This window comes from Ambystoma mexicanum, chromosome 10, assembly GCF_040938575.1.
Source record: "Ambystoma mexicanum isolate Mex_15411 chromosome 10, UKY_AmexF1_1, whole genome shotgun sequence".
NCBI lineage: Eukaryota > Metazoa > Chordata > Amphibia > Caudata > Ambystomatidae > Ambystoma > Ambystoma mexicanum.
In genome coordinates, this window is record NC_090932.1 from 649,517,461 (window position 1) to 649,535,792 (window position 18,332).

The following is an 18,332-nucleotide window of genomic DNA, read 5'->3' on the forward strand; positions in this document are numbered from 1 at the left end:
AGATAGGATGATTGAGAAAGAGACTGTTCCAGTAATCCATTCTGGAGCGAACCAGGGCTTTGGAGACAGTGAGCCTCTGGGGGAAGGTGAGAAAAGGTAGAATACCTCGGAGGAGGTGCAGCTTCTAGTGGGATTTTTTGGACATGTCCAAGATATTTCGAAGAGAAGGGGAGAGTAAAGTCGAAGATGACCCCCATATTTTTTGCCTTACTAGAGGATGAGGGTGAAGGACCAAGGGAGGTCGGCCAGAGTGAAAGTGGGAATGCGGGAGCAGGCGTCCCAATGAGGGCGAGCTCTGTGTTACTGGCATTAAGGCAGAGATCATTAGCAGTAAACCAGGACTGAATTGCGGACAGACAAGTCAGGGATGAGCAAGGAGGAAGAAAAGGCTGAGAGGAGCACTGTGTGTCATCCGCATAACACTGAAAGTTTGAGGTGAAGGCAGAGATCCTGTGGGTCAAAAGGCCATATAGACATTGAAAAACCAGAGGGATAGATTAGATTCCTAGGGAACACCACAAGTAGAGAGAGTGATAGCGGAGAGAAAGGAACCAAGTTCTGCCTGGGAAGGACGGTCAGAGAGAAAGGATGCTAGCCACGCCAGGGCTTGATCAGTGATTTCGCAGGGTCTCACGCGGATGGGAGATCAGGATGTTGTGGTTTACTCTATCAAAAGCAGAGGAGAGTTTGAGTCAAGGTTTGAGAGCAGGTCTTCACAGGTGTCCAGAAGAGCAGTTTCCTTGCCTCTGGTTGCTCTAAAGCCAGACTGATGGTCATGGAGACAACCAACAGATTCAGTGTGAAGAGTAAGCTGAGAGATAACCAACTTCTCCAGGAGTTCGCCCAGGAGAGGAGTGCCTGGAGATCGGGTGATAGTTAGCCAGAATAGTAGGGTCGGCAGAGGGATTTTGGAGCAGAGGGTGCACAATAGAATGCTTGAAAGTAGTTGGGAAGACTCCAGTGGTGAAGGAGAGTTTGCAGAGGACTTCCAAGGCTGGCACTAGCGATTCAATGTTATCCTTGATGGTTTTGGAGGGACAAGGGTCGACCTGTTTGGAGGAGGCTTTCATAGACCGGACTTGTCTAGAAACCTCCTCTGATGCAACAGAGGAGAGGGAGGAGAGAAGAAGGGAGTGGTGGGGGCAGCCAAGGGGGGCCCAGGAGATGATGGTGCATGAGTGGGTGCGGAGGAGAGAAAAGACAGGATGTCCTGTGTTTTGGTGGTGAAGGGTGCAGCCAGGGCCGAGCAAAGGGCCTGGAAGGGTGCGGTAGAGGAAGAGACTGCAGTAGGATTGACCAGTTCCTTGCAGACTTTGAAAAGCTTGGCTGTTTTGTTGGATGCCACAGAGATATCCTACAACAGTGTTTGTTTAGAATGAAAGATGTTCAAAACAACTGGTTGGGAGAAAAGACTTTAATTGTCATAATCGCAGACTTGTACTCAGTCTATTCATTTTCTCCCCCACAATAACATCAGAAGCAGTAAGATAACCTTATCGGTATCCTGTTGTTTCCACAAAGTAAATTACTTAGCATTCATTTACTTTCTGGTAATGACTTTTAATTAATTATATGTAGTTGTGGATTAAGGGGTTAAAGGAAGTGTGGAGTGGTTTGGGGTAGTGGTGGTAGTGAAGGGGAAGGGGGAATTTGGGGAGGACCGCCCCAAAAAAATGTAAAGTAAAAATTCAAAGTACAACAAAGTAAATTACCACAAAGTAATTTATTTGTTGAATTAACATGGAATCACTTTATCACCCATCCCTTGAGGACACAACGCAAGCATCCTTCGGGGGCATACTTTCTCACACCCAATCTTGTGGAAGCATCCACTTACAGAACACTCTCCATTGGTTCCTCGGTAGAACCTCAATCTTACTTATGTCATGCGGTGCGACTTTGAACTTCAGGGGAGGTTTTCCCTTTAAAACAGTAGAAGACAAGCAGAAAAGGTTAGGAAAACCTGTCTCGACTACCACTGATAGGCCATTACTGAAATATTATTCTTGTGATAATGTTGGCCATGTAGCCTGAACCTGCCCAGATCTTCTTCTGGAAGAGCCCATGGGCACCAGCTACATTCGGTGCTCTGGTGGTCCGGAGAAGTAGGGTGATTATTGGCTGGAGTGTTCTGGAGAGAAGTAGGAATGGGAAGACGAGGCAATAATGGAAATGTTGGCCCCCCGGATCCAGGAGGACACAAAGTCCCAGTGCGAGTTGGGGATAAACCGATGATAGCTCTGTTGGATTGGGGAAGTTGGCAGACTTCTTTACGTGTCAACCTGATCCTTCTGCATTGGGTGGCCCAAAGAAGGCAAGTTCAGATCCCTTGCATTCACATAGATAAACATGTCTACTCAAACTATCCTTATGGAGGTAACTGTAATGCCGGGAATCCCGGAGACCGTAGTCTTGGGTACTGTTGTTTATGGATTTCTCAATGGTTAAGTACAGTTCGCACCTGCACCCAGGAGAGACCTGCATTACCCAAACCTCATCCTGAATACAAAGGCTCATTTTTCTCTTGGCTATGCAAAATATCTCCAGATGAAGAAACCGTACCAACCACAGAGTGGTCCCTGTATTACCTTCAGATGCCAAATTACCCCATGGATAGCCGCCCTCTACAATTCTGATAATACAGATAGCATAGTAACCGCAGTGAGCATATCATTACTTCATTATACTGTCTGTGAACTCACTCTTGTAGAGAAAAAAGCACTCTCTACTCATCAGACAAGCTGAGTAGTTGGGAAACAATTGCAGAAAGGGAGTCCTGAAGAAGCAGTTGCCCGCTAGAATGGGGGAGCGAAGGGGGAGGCACACGAGGAACGCATATACAGTAGTAGCCAAAGATAGCATTTGCTGCTAGAGAAGGAAATTAGCCTGCAAAGCCACCAGTCTGCCATGACTGCTTAACCTGATTCTATGATGGCAACCAGCACATTTAAGATCTCGCCTGCAGAACACAAACCATCAAGGGACATGGTGAATAGGGTGAATCACAACATATCAGAGGATTAACAAAGAGAGAAGAAACAACTTAAAGGAAGGTGGGACCATGAAGCCCTGTTCAATCATGCAACAACGTGTTAATGGAGAAAGGCTCCAACCAATCACCAATTTTATCAAGATAGTTGTGCGTAAGGGAACAAGATCAAAGAGGCAGAAGGAGACCAGTGCAGAGCGAGTTAGGACAGCGTTCCAGAGAGTTGGTGTGTTAGCACAGACAGCAAGCTGAGTGAAAATCTGGTGACTGAACCGTTTAGGCCAGTCCCTGAGAGAGATCAAGTAGCAATGAGGATTTGGTGTAAGAAACCTTCTGAGGCTTCAACTGAGATGTTGGCAAGGGCCAGAAGCAATTAAAAAACAGTGTGACCAGCATGATATGAGCTATAGCCCAGATAATGGTGGGATTTTATGACCACCGGCACTTGAAACCGAGCATCACTATGCTGCTGGGGCTTGAGCCAACTAGGCGATGGAAACCTGGAGAAAAAGATCAAGGCTTGTGGTGGGCTCACGCTCAGGAGAGAGATCCTTGGCTGGTTGTGCAAATAATTCCAGTGAGAAAAACAACTAAGGGAGTGGGACTCCTTGTCCTGCTGGTATCATTTTGGGTATCTGCTAAGGCCAAAAGCAATCCTGTCATTTTCTGTCTAGTATACTTGACCCGTGTTTACCTCCAAAGACCCAGGATGGGGACAAAAGAACAGTAGAAAATCATAGCTATACCCCAAGCGAGCAGCCATCCTTGTTACTGTATTAAGAGCAGCTTATTAAACTTAGACTAAGGTATTAGATCCTCTTAGTATATATGTGTGTATATATATATATATACTTGGCTTGCTTTCTTGCTTTGCTTATCCTTCATCCAGATGACACTGTTGGCCATAGTTGAACTCTCCTGCGTTTTGGGGAAATCCCTCATACACCCTGTAGAAGTTCCTCCAGCCTCTATCCCTTAATACTGAATCCAAGCTGTGAATTGAACCCAAAATGGAAGCATTGGCACTCTTACCAAAGAAGGTGTAACCAGGGTTATATACATAAGATGTTCCTGCACTGCTGTTTTGTATATTCCCCACCTGTTCATAGTATACATAGTGCAGCTACGTAGGCTATCCGATTCTGTTGTGTATCTTGACATCTAGAGCCTCACAAGCATGATTCTAATTGCTTCTACACTGCGAACAAAGTCATTGAACCCCATTTTCCAAGTTTGTTGTGTGCCCTTTTTCACCTCCAACCATGACACCTGGCAGTTTTTTTTTCTTCGAGGCTTAGTGGGTGGAGGCCCTGTAACAAATAATTGTCAGCTTCACTCATGTCCTTCACATGGTATCGAATGTGAAGCAGATAATGGCTTTTCGATGTTCTACAGCCGTGTACCTGTTGGTGGTTATTAGATCAACCACTCACATTCAAATATCAACTGACCTTTATCTTAGCCTAGCACAGCATCTGAATGATTCATTCCATAATAACAAAGGGAATTGCATGAAATACATAAGCACTGCATACAAAATGTTGAAGATCTATTGAGTGAATTGGCCCCTACACTAGTATGATATTAGTAGTGAGCCTGCCCTGACCCCCACTTAGGCGTTGCTTCTTGAGGCACTAACATAGTGTTAACCCTCACTCTCGGCATAGGCCATGGCCTGTAACAGCCTAACAGTATGATCCTGGCAGGTCCTCCAACAACGGGTTAACACTTTTAGCACCCCAAGCACCTGTCCTGGGTGCTAGTCACATTTTCGTAGGGAAATTGTCCCGGCACACATTGCGCATGCCCCTATTACCCTAAAATAAAGTATAAACAAAGATGTGCTGCAACTGAAACAGCAAAGAGCACTAGTCCCTTTACTATTTCTATTTCCAGCAACTGTGCATCCGTGAAGCGGGGCTGGGATCAAGGGGGCAAGCGGAGCTGGGATCAAGGGGGCACAATTAAGTGGGTGCCAAGCAGTGTGGGTGGGTCCCAGGGGGAGGTGGAATATATGTGGGTATCCATTGGTGTTTGAAGCGTGGGGCAAGGGGGATATGAGGCCCAGTTGACTGGCTAAAAGAAAAAAGGTAGACTCATGGGAAAGGCTCATTTGGCCGGGAGGGAATGCAGATGGATACTGATGGTTTCCACAGACCCGGTACTGTATTCATTTGATTCAAATCATGTAAAATTAATATTCTTTCTGCTCCTTCTTAAAAAACCAAATTCCTCAAACAAAATTATGATTCTGACTTTTGTGTTATTTTCTGTCCCTAGGGTCTGTACCGTGCCGATGAACGCTTTGGACCCGGAATTGAGACTTACCATGATGGAAGCCAGGATGTAGGCTTTTGGCTCAGTGATCACCTGATTAGATTATCTACCAAAATCCCAGGATCCATTTCACTTTCACAGTACCCAGAATATACTCAGACTGATGCCAACCTCCAACCAATCACCCTCAATCTGAAGGAATCTTCAATTTGGATTCCAAAACTGGAAGATGACGACTCATTATTTTTTCAATATGGGGCACTTCTTTTAAACGACAGCTATACATTACCTGAGAAAATACACATATATACCAATGACACTGACCACCTTCCAATCACTACCTCCTTTCGCAAAGAATGTGATTCAAAGTTCTTTCCAGATAATGAACAGCCGTCGGATGCAGAAGAGGAACCTCCTAATGTTAGAAACCTAACCCCTTTGATGGTTAGAATTCAGAAACAGATTTACAAACACAGGTAAATATTTAATTTTTCTCAAGCATGAAAGAAGTTACCTTCAGTTTCTTAAGAATTATCTTGACCTAGATTATATTTTTACATGTTACTGTTTTCTCAATTGTTTCAGCACAGTTTTACAACACTGATTTTTATGTGCCTCTTCGATCCAATGGAATGGACTCGATATGGCATGTGCAAATGTGTTTGCGGCCTGCTCTCCTGTACTTAAATATTAGAGCTGGGGGTAAATACGCCAACAAAATGGCAATTTTCTGTGCAATTACTGTGCGGTAATTGCGCCAAAAATTCCCCATTAGGTCCAATGGACCCAGTAGGGAACGGGGAATAACATTTACAGGCCAACCTGTGATGCAGCAGTAATACCACCGGACGGGTGGGCGGTAACGCAAATAAAGTTGGGGCAGTATCTCAGTCAGGATACCTCCCAACTCGTGATGAGGTCCTTAGATTTAATGTTAGCGATAGGGTTAGGACAAAGGTCAGGATTAGAGTTAGAATCAGGGTTAACATAAGGATTTTGTTTAGGGTTACATATAAGGGTAAGAGTAAGGAAAGGTTTAGGAGTAGGGGGTTGATGTAAGGGAAGGGTAGGGTGAGAGGTAGGCTTAAGGCAAGATAAATGGTTACAGTTAGATGTAAGGTTGGGGTTGAGGATAAGGGTGGGTTGGGGGAAGAATATGGGTTATAAAAGAATCAGATTTAGAGTGACTCTCCCAGTAATGGTGGAGTGAATTTTAAAAGAAGTGAAAAGACAGCAGAAGTGAAAGGAAGAAATGGTAAACATGACAAAGTGAATGTAGAAGAAGCAAATACTTTTATCCCAGTGAGCCAGGCTCACTTAGTGGTGTCGTACAATAGGATATCTATCACCAACTGAGGAGGAAAACAGGGTAAGGTGGATGGGAAGCTGCCTTCTCCTTTGAAGGATCTGTTTTATGTTTTGCATGCCAGGGCCCTGTAGATGGCAGAAGTCTCTTACTACCCTGGAGTACTTCAGCAATTTACAAGGGAGATATGGGGTGATACACCCCACTGACATTTTGAGTGTACACAATACCTTCCAGGCCAGATCTTCAGTAAAGATGCTGTGATCAATGCTGTTTTAAATAGATGTCAAAATTAAGAAACTTTAATGTGCTCAGCAAGATTGAGAGCATTGTATTCTGTGTTTCCTATGGGTCTGACTGCTTTCTTTTCTTCTTGCAAAACTTCTGGCCCAACCCTTGTTGGAGGAGGAGCAATTTCGTGGGCAGTGTCAGCACAAGACTTCAAATACTCACTGCAAGCATGGAGCGTGCGCAGTGTGAGAGAAGGGTGTTCTGTGTTTCCAGTGGGATGACTGCTTTTGTTTATTCTCGCAAAACCTCTGGCCGACCCTTGTTGGAGAAGCATACATTTCGTGGGCAGTGTCAGCACAAGACTTCAAATACTCATTGCAAGCGCGGAGTGTGCGCGGTGTGAGAGCAGTGTGTCTGTGTTTGGTGAAAGGCTGGACTACAGGGCTGGAAACTCATGTTGGTATTGGTATTCTAATGTACTGCTTTATTTCTTCTCGTTAACTGCTTAAACTAATTGACTGAAACAGAACAGAACGACTTTGTTTCTTGGGAGTGTATGCGGGACAGGGTCATTTGAGCCCCTACGAACTATTAGTGTGAACGTGTTGGGGTGGCTTTTGTTTTCAGGCAGTGACTTTGGGACTTGGTCATTTGAACTCTCTTGAATATACAGCAACTTTGCAGTGTTGTATTGCTGAAACTACAATGAACTGGAACGGAACAGAACGGTTTTGTTCTTTGGGTGTGACTGTGGGACATGGTCCTTTGAGCTCCCACGAACAATTAGTGTGAATGGGTAGGAAAGGTTTGCTCTCTAAGGGAGCGACTGTGTGACATGGTCATTTGAGCTCTCTTGAATAAATCTCAATTACCCAATGGTCATTGGTGGGGCTTGACCACTCTACCTGCCCAGTTTTGCCTGCACTTGGAAGGTGCAGAAAGTATGGTACCCCCATGGGGGAACAAACTCACAACCTCTTATTTGTATGGGGGTAGTTATTCAAAGTCTGTAGTTAAATTAAAAACGACATCAAGATTTACAGCTCAATGGAACGCTACCCCTATTGCAGGGGAAAGAATAACAGAATTCTTTCCATAGGCGTGTTCTAGTACTGAAATTAGACGGTTAATACCTACAAAAGCCTGCCCAATGGAACTCTTGGGGAACATGACAGATTACAGCATCCTCAAATGGGTGGGTAATGTAGGCTGTATAGTACGTGATATTGATCTCACTGGTATTGATAAGGAAGATTCAGTACAAAACAGGTTGTGTAATAACCTACAGCATTTGGAGGGAGATTTTTCATCGATTAGCTGTGAGAATACTCCAGTTTCTCAGTCGCAAGTAGTGGAACCTTTATCATCAAGCAATTCAGCGGAAGGGCCTGACATTAGTGGCCCTAATATGCTACACCACAAATTAAGAGAAGTTGATGAGCAAATAAATCTCTTGTCTCCATCAATTTCGGCATTACATTCTATTCCCAGTGCCTATGTAGAGCTTTACGATAACATCAGGGATGAGGAAAAAGCTCACACATTAATACTGAGTGAATTGAACATAAAGATGGATATTTTAACGAACTGGGTAATGAATCACAAACAATCAATTGCAATTAGGTGTGATAAGAGAGTGGGAACATCAGATGTCATTTGCGGTTTTATGAATCTAACCTCTGATATCCAGAAGGATAGACTGATGGTCGAACACAGAATTTGTCTTTCCGCTGCAGAGGTCGATAGTGTTGAAGCTGGACATAGAGAATGCTTTCATGTGGTAGAAGTTGATTGCATTGAAGTAGATCATAGAGAAAGCCCAACTGTAGTAGAGGCTGACTATGTTGAAGGAGGGAATCTTGTTGCCTCTATTCCTAAGGCTGCAAATGAGGATTAGGAGGAAAGAACTCAGTAAATAAGCAAAGTGCCCAAAAATGATTCTTCAGCAATATCTAAACAGAAGAAGAGGAACACATTTTGACAAAAACAAAAAATGGAAGGAAAAACCAGAACAGATGTAACTATATGAAGTCCCTTAGAAACATCCAATATGAAGATATGGTAAAGATCAGCCCCTCTGCTGGTAGTGTTCCCTTAGGAGAGACTCAGGGTTTATCCCTTGAACAAACTACTATTACAGATGTAGATATGGCTTGCCCAACAATTATAGCCATCAATAAAATATCTCCAGTAAAAGGGGTGAAATCTGCTGGAAAAGAACGCTGGGTGATTATTTTTTATATGCCTAAACAAACTGAACAGATATCTTTTTTTATACTTTATTTTTAGTTTTGTGTTAATAACATAAACGTACAAAGTTCGCTCCACCTTTCCCTGATCCACCCCGACAAAACACAGTGTGCATCAGAAATACATGACAAAAACTCTGCGTCCAATTCCATGACAACGATCTAATTAGCAGCTGTAGTCAAATATTATACATATGGAGCCCAGACCTCCGGTAGCTAGGCATGCAGAGGTAGAGTACGAATAAAAGCAGTCTCAACATCATGACAGTAACCCACATCCTGCATCCATCCCTGCACACTGGGGAGATGACCCCCAAATCATAGCCACTCTCTTGTGAGCCACCACCAATAAGAGCCCTGTCAAACGCCTCATCGCCCGGGATAAGGATCTCGTGCACCCCAGGAGCATGCGCACAGGATTGGGCTCCAGGCATTCCTCTACAATCAAGGATATTTTCTCCAATACTCCAGCCCAGAAGCAGGAGATCAACCTACATTCCCAGACTAAATGAAGAATCCAGCAAGGGCGGCTGAAGGCAAATGTCTTTGCAGCCTGGCAGGGGTGTGATAAACTTGGTTTTAGAAGTTGAAATGTATTAACTTAAATTTAAAATTTAAGGACACCTTCTGAGTCTGTCCAGCACATATGACCTGTCTTCATCTGCTATACCTCTGCCCAGTTCTCCTTACCACTGCCGCCTTGATGCCTCCCCCTCCCACGGTATATCCACCATGAGGCAGCTGTATAGTCGCAAGACCAAACGGCTGTCTCCCTGAGACCGAATCACCTCTTGCAATAGCGCCCACATGAGAGTTTGTTTGGGAAATAGGGGAATAGTGCTTTGAATGCCTGCCTCACCCTGAAATGCAGGAAAATATCTAGAGACGAGGTCCCCCCTTTCTATCTTGCATGCTGTACGGAAAGAAACTCATCATCAATGAAAAAAATCCCTGAAGTTGACAATGTCCAACTCATCCACCCGCCACAGGTAAGCTTGCTCTCCAGTCATAACCAACCCCACCACGTGCCACCCCAGGAGGAAGGGCGAGTATAAAATATGAACACCCACCCTTCCTGCAGTCATCTTCCAGACCGCACAGGTCATTTTAACAACGTTCAGGGTGGTGGGCGAAGTCTTGGCAGCCCGAGGATCATGGAGTGCAGGAGGACCGGGGCAGTGAGCGCTCTCTTTACCTGTATGTGATGCCTCAGGGCGCTGGTGGCATACCAGTGTGCCAGGAAATGTGCCTGTGAGGCCCAAAATTATCGTTCCAGATCTGGCAACTCTACACTCCCCCCTTGCAATTGGTTGTGTTAATGTGGAATTTGCCACTTTTGCTGGTTTCCCTGCCCAAAGCAAGCCAAGAATGAGCACACGCAGCCATACATGGAAACCGCCAGACAAAAGCAAAGGGATATTGAGGAAGAGATACAGGAGTCTAGGAAGGATAATCATTTTAACAATCGAGATTCGACCCATCAGTGTGAGTGGAAGCATTTGTAATCTTGCCACCGCATCCCGGAGAGAACCAATCCTTCTCCCGTAGATATCTAGGAACAGCTCATCCCAATCACGTGACACCTCAACCCCTAGGCACTGGGCCCTGGACGATTCCCACTGGAGGCCGAACTCATCCTCAAACCTTCTTGTCCCGTCCATGAGGGGAATAACCAAGGATTTGCTGTGATTAATCCACAGACCGGAGAACTCACCAAATCTGAGAACCTCCTGCATCACAGGCCCTACAGTGCACTCTGTGTCACTGAGGAAAAGGGCCACATCATCTGCATAGAGGGAGATGATCAGGCTATGCAGCCGCAGCCATAGCCCCTTCTGGATATGCTGCTCCCGAAGGATCGCAGCCAGTGGCTCCATCACCAAAACAAAAAGGAGGGGGTAGAGCGTACAGCCCTGCTGTGCTCCCCTTCCCATAGCAAAGTTTTCAGATCTTGCCCGCCCCACTAGAATCCTCTCCGACGGCCCGGCATAGAGGAGGGACACCACCAATGTAGAGCAATTGCCAAACACACGTTTTTAGAGCACCGCAAAATAAAAGGCCCTTTCAAAAGAGTCAAATGCCTTTTTCGCATCCAGAAAAACGGCCACAGCCTGGGAAACCTGTTCAAGAGCCGCCAAGACCCTGAAAAATCAGCATAGCCCAGATGTTGTATTCCTCCCGTGGATAAATCCGGCCTGGTCCGCTAGCACCAGAGCAGGCATCAAGGGCGGCAGATGATTAGCGAGCACGTTAGCGAAGATCTTATTATCGACATTAATTAGTGAAATTGGTCGGTAAGATGCACAGTCCTCTGCTGGCTTCCCCTTCTTGTGTAGCAGCATGATATTGGCCTCCAGTAACAACGCAAAAAGCATCCCAGAAACAAGCGACTCTGCATACACCTGCAAGAGAACGGGGGCAAGGATGGCGGCTTGCACCTTATAAAATTCCCCAGACAGGTCATCGGGCCCTGTGGACTTAGAACCCAGGAGTTCCATATTCACTGTCAGGATCTCCGCCAACATGATCTCACAGTTGAGAGCCTCGCGAAGATGGGGCTCCACCCAATACAGTTCAACCTCCTCTAAGTAGTGCTGCAGGCTCTCAGAATCCTGAGAATACCTGGACCCATACAATCACCCCTGGAAGGTGCAGAATTCAGCCAAGGTATCTACCTCTGCGTACAGGACGTCGCCCAGGAGCCCACTAATACATTCCAACTGCAGAGGTCTTCTATCACCTGCCAACAGACGCGCCAACAAGGACACCGATTTCTGCCCTGCACCATACTGATGGATCTGGTGGCCCCTGCCCAAGAAACGAATCTCCCAATCAGCATCAGCCCTAAACCCGTAAAGCTCCTTCCGGATCTCAGCCAGGGTCCCGGGGTCCGCCATGGATGCGTAGTCGCCTACCAGCTGCTTTAGCCATGTCTCGCCCTGCTGCAAGGTCATCCCTGATACCCTTGAGTATCCCATTCTGCTTAGCCATACACACTTCTCTAATATAGCACTTAAGTCACTCCCAGAGTATACCCTGTGAGGACGAGTTTAAAACTATTTAATTGAGGGATGGGATTAAAACTATTTTGAGAACAATGAGGGCTCTTTTATTGTTCTCAAAATAGGTTTAATCTCGTTCCTCAATTCCTGGCAGAACACAAAGTCCTGCACTGCATCAGGTTTGAATCGCCAAGAGTGGGCCCCCCACCCCGTCCCCCCCCCCTGCATTCCAGAATTTCAAGCGAGTGGTCATCCAGTGTTCGGGGGAGAATCCAACAATCCTCCCACACAAATCTCCCAGCACGGGACACCAAAAGGTAGTCCAGCCGAGAGCTGGTCCCATGAACCCAAGAATGGAAGGTGTAATTGCGTTTGTCCCTGTGCTGTCTCTGCCACCCATCTACCAGATCGTATGACCTGCATATCTCCCGCACCTGTAAACTCGCCTTGGACACAGAGCCCCGGCTCGCCCCCAATCTATCCAGTAGGGGGGTCCATTAGTGTATTTAAATCACCACCCACACTATAGTGGCATCCTGACACCCGGCCAGCTGGACCATCACGCAGTCGAAAGCATTCCCATTGTCCACAGTCGGCCCGTATGAGTTCACTAAAGACACCTTCACCCCGCCAGAACTCCACAAACCTGCAGGCCCTCCCCTCATCATTCCTCGCCACTGAGACCAGGCAAAACCTAACCCCTTTACCTATAAGTACAAGCGCAATAGAAATAAAATATCATTATCAATACCCCTCCTTGCTGGTGAAAAATACTGTGATGACCCCAATGCGTGCCCCACATATGTGATGGAGTAAGATGGGTCTCCTGAAGAAAGGCCACCTCCACCCAGTGCCTGCGGAGGTACTGAGCAACCTTACTGATCTTGGAGGGGAGATTCCCCCCCCAATATTCCAGGTGCCTATCCGAAAGGCCATTCTCGATCAGCAACCCCAGATTTGCAGAGTTGAGCTCCCAAAAGAAATGAATGCAGATTCAATACCTAATCACCAGCCAGGCGATCACTGGGCCGGAATCTGACTCAAAATTAACATGACAACACAATCCCCTCCCTAGCCTGACCCATCCCCCACACTCCTGAAGTCCTCGAATCCAACCCCAAACTTCCCCTCCCTCTTGTCCCCCCACCGCCTCCCCCACGGGCAACCTCAACCTTCCCCAAATTTGGTACATGAACGATGCTGCACTTGGGGCGCTAGTGGCCTCCAGACAGGTGCTAGCTCAACCGCCTGCTGGTAATCCAAACTCATTTGCAAGGCAACCCAAACGATCGGACAAAGGTATCAGTGTCACAGAGTCAGCTGTTAGGCAAATAAACCATTCTTCCTACAGTTCGATATTTGGCAACAACCAGGCCGCAGGGGTCCTCCCGGCTTCCCAGTCTCAAACTCTGACCCCTTTCTGGGGTCTCATACTGTTGGTCAAGGATCTTCCTGGCCCTCCCGGCGATGATTCCTGGCCCCATTCCAGGCGCTCATGTTGTTGGGACGATGCAATCTGTCAATTTCATCTAGGAAGGAGCTTGCAGCCTCCGGGCACATGAAGAATTGCATTTTCCCCTCATGCTGAATGCAAAGCTTTATCAAGAACAACATAGAATATGTTATATTATTATCACAAAGGTGGCATTTAACCCCTGCAAAGGACCTCCTTAACGCCTACTCCTCTGCTGAAAAATGTGTCTCCATCATATTGCAGCTCCCCCCTTTGCCTGGCCAAACAAAGGATTGTATCACAATCTCTATAGTTCAAATGGCAGGCTATAATGGGATGGGGGGCCACCCTGGGTATTGATTGTGCCGGCAGAATCTGGTGAGCCATCTCCACTATGAACAGGGGGGAAAGTGTTGCCCCCCCCCAAGTCCTCTCTGCAGACAGCTTCAACAAACTCCTCCATCTTGACCTGCCCTTGGCACTCTCGTATACCAACCAGATGGATATTGTTCCTACAGGCCCTACCGTCCAAATGCTTATTTTTGGCGGACACCGATTTGATCTGCATCTCGACGGCCATCACCATGGCTGTGAGCGATGATTTACCCCCAGGTCAGATACCCTATACTCCACCGCATCCAGGCTGTCGCTGTGTTTATCTAATAAGTGTTACATCATGTCGACCCTAGAGGAGCTGCGAGTCCAGCTTAGAGTCCAAGCCTCCAATTCCCGCCTTGAGGTCCAACAGGATCTCCCTTATATCCACCTCTGGCATAAGGCCAACCCCCTCAGAGACTGGCTCCTTGGATTCCGGCCTTCCGCCTGGGGCTGGGTCCAGGGGCTCCCAGAAAGAGAGCCCCGATCAAATATGAGCTTCCTTTGCAGCTTGTCTGATTTTCCCATGGCAGCCCCAACTGGCCCCAGCCACCTACTGTTAAGGGGACCAGCTAAGGATGGAACGGCAGCACCAAGCTCAGGAAAGTCAGCAGGCAGGTGCAAATTATGGGGGATGACAACAGACTGACACTACCATCCCACTGCGACCCTATTTCAGTAGACAAACCCTCAGTAGCACAGGGTCTAGTCCCCATACAGGGCCTCTAGTGTCTCACTGCACCCCCCTAGGCAGTCCACAGGATCGGCACCGCCTGAGGCGGCTCCAGCCCGCATCACACCAGCACCACAGCATGAGGGGCACCTCGCTGCTGCGTTCAGACCAGCGCCGCAACCCTAGTCAGGGCCACCACCTCCTCCGACTCCTGAGGCCAGACGTCACTGGGCCGGTTGAGTCAGGCCACCCACCCGCAGTGTAAGAACCATCTCCTTAGTACCACCAGGGGGCCACCATCCGAATAATGTCATAGCGGGCGGCAAATCTTCACCCACCTTGGGGAGCTGTCTCAAGCCCTGGATTGCCTCAAGCCTTGCCCACCTGCAAGGCGCTCCTCACTTTGCCCCCCGTCATGCCCAGAAAGTCTCTCCACTCGTCCACCAGGAGGGGCCCCCCGCCAATATCCACATGGTCCCACGCAGCCTCCACACACCCCCGTGAACCACCGCTCAGCCGCCTCCGCCTTTCACGCCGACCCTGCCACCATCTTCGGCTGGGTCTCGGACTGCTCACATGTTGCTCACTCGTGCCTCACCGGGGTGCTGCTTCCAGGCTCCGTTACTCGTCTGCCCATGATCAGGCACTCGCATCTTAACCCAGTGGCTCGGGGGGGGGGTAGACACCACCTCACTGGGCAGCCCCTATGCCCAGATTAGGCAAATATGCAGATGTTCAATGTGCCCATCCCAGGACCTGCTTGCCCACAACAAGGCCCAGCAGCACCACCTCTCACCGGGGTTATCGTCAGAAGGGACACAGCGATCCTCCAGGTCAGAAACCTGCACAAGTGTACGCAGCCACTTCCCGACCACCAATTCCGCCAGCTGCACGCCTCCTCAGGTGCTATTTGTCAGGATTTTCCAAGCCGGTCTTCAGAGCTCAAGGAAACTACGCCATTGCTAGACGAGCTCACTAGCACCTCCCCCAAACTGAACAGATAGCTAAGCACTCGGGCACTAGTCCTCAAATAAATAGAAGCTTGGACATTTTGCCCCCTAAATTGTGCACTTATGCAAATGAAAAACAAGGGAATGTACTCAGCAATAATAATGGACCTGAAAGTTTTCCTATTGTGGGGTGGGAGTGTGATGATCGAGAGCGTTTGATTACATTATTTGCGTTAATGGAGCGAAATGACACCAAGGAGAAACTGGGTGATAGGGCAAACCCTGAGAGAAATTCCTGTTTTGCACCAGATATTAATGCTACTAAAGGGGATCCTAAAAGTAAAAAGAATAAAGAAGATTTGATTATATATTTTGAGCTCCACCCCTACTTGGATCTCAAAATGCCCCTCAATTGGTCAAACGTCCTAAAATTAATTAGCGAAATTCTGGCTCTGGAGAAAACCTCCTCTCTAGATATCGAACAGATTTGTTTTCTGTATGAGACCGTAACGGATTGGGTGGAAGTATACTGGAAGTCCTCCTTTGTCGTCCGTTCTTTGCTGGATGAGAAAGATGAGTTGTTAAAACTTGGTTGTATGATCTATCAATAGAGGAGTGAAATAAGATGCCTCCTTGACAAACACAACAACCAACCTGGTATTGATGGGGCAAGGGATAAAGAACTAGGGGCCACAAGAAGGCTTGATGATATGGATGTGGATATGAGCAGATCTTTCCTTGAAAGATTAAGTAATATCCATTTAGGAGATTCCCAAGGGAATTGGTTGTGGTTGCTAGAGACCATAAAGCAGGAATTGACGAAGGACGAGAGAATCAATAACGCTCTTTGATAATCATTGATCTATGTCTTTTGGTGTGTAAGACAAGAGGCTTTAATAGCTTTATGAAAAATGAAAATCAAATTTCACAAAGTAGCAATATTGTTTTCGTCCAAGAAACATGGCTTTGTACGAAATGATGGGTTGATGGTTTTTCCGTCTTTCAGCAACCAGCCTCCAAATCCAACGAGGGGGTTCACTGTGGGTTGTTTGCTGGTTGCCATTAGAAATTCAAAAATTAAAACCCCATCATATTTAAAGAAACTTCTCACGGCATCTTAGCTATCTCTGTCAAGCTATGTTTAAATGGAAACAAACATAGTGTGCTTCTCTTAAATGTTTATTGGACTCCTGTAGGTGCAGAAATTGATCCATTTTTGGCTGAAATTGGTTCTTGGTTTGTTCATGTTATGTTCCATATAATTATCGCAAGTGACCTAAATACGGGATCTATGTAATCACTGCGCCTCGTAACTGCGACGGCCGAAAATGCCGACACCAGTTACGGCGCGGCGCAGTGATCATTACTCCTCCCAACCCCCCCACTCCACTCCCATTTAGAGCGGCACACACAGAAGTGTGCCGCCCGCCCCCTGCGATCCCTGCAGCGTCAGCTCTTCCCACTAACGTGGGTTAGAACTGAAGCTGCAGGGTGCTTTTTTTTCTTGCGTGTCCCCCCTTTCCGAAATGGTAAGCGGGGGCCACCTCCGCAACCCCCGCTCTGCTTGGGCGCAGTAAATGTCATCCTAATTTTGTGCTCCTCCAAAGTCGCAGTGACTGCGGGGGCGTACAGATGAGGGCGACATTTTTGTACAATACCCTAAATACGCATGTTTGAATGCTAACAAAAATGATAAAGGGTTAAACTGTATCAATAGGAATAAGTGGAAAGTACTATTAAGAGAGTGGGATTTACTCATAGCCAATGGTAATGTGATTGGAGATTTGGAGGAAAAAGTAACCTGGAAAAGAGGGGCTGAGTCCTCCATAATTGATTATGTAATCTTTTCAAGGTCCTTGTTTGATTGCACCTCCTGTGAGGTGAGAAATGTGACGTTTAGTGATCAGAATATGTTGGCAGTGTCTATCAAATTGGCTACGGAAAATAATCTCTCAATTTGTCATAGAGATCTGGAGGTAAACTGTGGAGGTAATAAGATTAAAAACTTTAGAGGCGGGGGTCTTAGATTGGTGAAATAAATTGAAGCATTTATCCATCAGGCTACAATAGAAGATATGGCTGTGGTGTGCACTTGTCAACGTTTTAAGGAGTTTTTATGGGGCAATGAATTACCAGAAAACTTGCATACAGTGAGATACGTTCATACACATGAGTTTGATAGAGCAATTTGAGCCAGAAAGAGGATACATCCATTTAAATTGAGGCAGTTAAGATTTAATCGCTCAAGCAATGAGGATTAACTTGAAAAGAAGCATGCTCTAGTTCGAACATATAAAGACTTGATTCGTTCACATAGCCAATTGTTATTACAAAATGCTGGTGGGATAATGCTCAATGCTTTCTGTCAAAATAACTCAAGAAACCTTTGGACCATTGTTATTAGAATGAATAATGTGCAATTTAAATATCAAAGTCAAGGGGTGAGTGAAGCAGATTGGTGCGTGCACTGGACTGAAATAAACACAGGATTTGCCTTGATTGTGAATCCAGGCAATACATTGATTTGGGATCTTGAGTTTGAGATATTGAGGATATTGAGCAAATTATCACCAGGGCTTCAATTTCCAGAGCTCAGGTCCTAATGGACTAACTAATTCAATTTTAAAATTGAACAAAGAGTTGTTGTCGACTCTATTGACATTTCTTTTTAAAGACATTCTCAAGCATCATTCTATGCCGAATACTTGGAAGGATTCAACTATTATACTGATTTATAAAAAAGGCAATCGTGAAAATCCTAATAATTACCGACCAATAGCATTAATAGATCCTGATAGTAACATTTGTGCTGCATTAGTTCTAGAAA

General features: G+C 46.4%; 1 protein-coding gene across 1 annotated transcript in view; it reads left to right on the top strand.

Moving 5' to 3' along the window:
* Positions 1–18,332, top strand: part of ANKMY1 (ankyrin repeat and MYND domain containing 1) — a 674,408-nt gene that overhangs the window by 102,449 nt on the left and 553,627 nt on the right. The window contains exon 4 of the mRNA XM_069618246.1: positions 5,270–5,742. Coding sequence (XP_069474347.1) covers positions 5,270–5,742 — 473 coding nt within the window. The remainder of the gene's footprint in view (positions 1–5,269; positions 5,743–18,332) is intronic.